The following is a 1,471-nucleotide window of genomic DNA, read 5'->3' as shown; positions in this document are numbered from 1 at the left end:
CCCCCCCCCCCCCCTCCCATCTGTCTCGTTTCCTCGCTCCAGTAATCATGTCCAGCGGAGACAAGTCCAAGACCTCTTCCCAGACCGACGGAAAGGCCACTCAGGGCAAGAAGTCCGAGATGGGAATGATGTCCTACAAGGTGGGTGGCTCTCAGAAAACGCCTCTCTTCGATGGCGTTCTGTGTCATCAGAAAGTTGGATAATTATTCAATCCTCTTGTGCATTTTCCTCTCCTCTCCTCCGCTCCACCCGCCCGCCAGATGTACGTGTTCGACCAGGAGAACTTCCAGGGTCGCATGATCGAGATCACCAACGAGTGCATGAATGTGTGTGAGATGGGCATGGACCGCGTGCGCTCCCTGCGCGTTGAGTGTGGCCCGTAAGTCCGACGCCGCTTCAGCCCCGTTGGCTTTTCAAACCTTCGGGTTGGCTCCTAACGCCGTCTCTCCCCCCGCAGCTTCGTGGGATTCGAGCAGATGAACTTCTGCGGCGAGATGTACATCCTGGAGAAGGGCGAGTATCCTCGCTGGGACTCCTGGAGCAACTGCCAGAGGAACGACTACCTGCTGTCCTTCAGGCCCGTCAGGATGGTAAGGCAGAACCCTAAAGCCCAGATTTCAACTCGGTTCAGCTTTCACGAACGGGGGGTCTTTCGCTCCCTCCAGGACCCCGAGAAGCACAAGATCTGCCTGTACGAGGTGGGGGAGTTCAAGGGCCGCAAGATGGAGATCATGGACGACGACGTTCCCAGCCTGTTCTCCTACGGCTTCACGGACAGGGTGGGCAGCGTGATCGTCAGCTGCGGAACGTGAGTACCTGGGTGGGGTGTGTGGAAGGTTTAAACACGGAAAGGTTTAACTGACTCGTCTCCTCTTGGACCGCAGCTGGGTGGGGTACCAGTTCCCCGGGTACCGCGGCAGCCAGTACCTGCTGGAGAAGGGCGACTACAGGCACTTCAACGAGTACGGCGCCCGCTGCCCCCAGTTCCAGTCCGTGAGGCGCATCCGCGACATGCAGTGGCACCCACACGGCTGCTACACCATGGCCAGCAAGTGAGGCTCAGGGAAGGAGAGGAAGAGAAAGAGCGGAAGTGAGGGAGAGGGGCGGAGGAAGAGGGAGCGGGGGAGAGACACCTGAGGTCTTCGTTCAGCGCAGAGCGAGGAGGGTGAGGCTCATCTCCGCTCCGCCCCCCAACGACCAGCCGGACCGCCCTCCATCCCTCTCCGTCTCGACTTTTCTCTTCCTCCCCTCTGAGCCGAGCTTTGCTTTTTTTTCCTGCCCCGCTTTTCCTCCCCCCTTTTTTAAGTCCCTCACTTCTCACCCCTCCACGGTCCTCTGCGACACCAAAGAGGAAGCAACGATACCTCTCGCTGTTTTACACACACGATTCTCGGCTCAGGGTTATGATGCATCATGGGAAACTGAGTCCTCGGAGCACCCCCACCCCCCTGTGTCCTCCCGCCCCTGTGCT

The 1,471-nt window shown here is 59.1% G+C and overlaps 1 protein-coding gene across 1 annotated transcript in view; it reads left to right on the top strand.

The window, feature by feature from the left end:
* Window positions 1-1,437, top strand: part of crybb1l1 (crystallin, beta B1, like 1) — a 1,764-nt gene extending 327 nt beyond the window's left edge. Inside the window, exons 2-6 of the mRNA XM_017428258.3 lie at window positions 43-140; window positions 261-379; window positions 458-590; window positions 666-808; window positions 885-1,437. Coding sequence (XP_017283747.1) covers window positions 48-140; window positions 261-379; window positions 458-590; window positions 666-808; window positions 885-1,056 — 660 coding nt within the window. The 5' untranslated portion in view covers window positions 43-47 and the 3' untranslated portion in view covers window positions 1,057-1,437. The remainder of the gene's footprint in view (window positions 1-42; window positions 141-260; window positions 380-457; window positions 591-665; window positions 809-884) is intronic.
* Window positions 1,438-1,471: the final 34 nt, after the last annotated feature.

The sequence above is a fragment of the Kryptolebias marmoratus genome, linkage group LG9 (assembly GCF_001649575.2).
Source record: "Kryptolebias marmoratus isolate JLee-2015 linkage group LG9, ASM164957v2, whole genome shotgun sequence".
Taxonomy (NCBI): Eukaryota; Metazoa; Chordata; class Actinopteri; order Cyprinodontiformes; family Rivulidae; genus Kryptolebias; species Kryptolebias marmoratus.
This window is presented reverse-complemented; position numbering and strand designations above follow the sequence as displayed.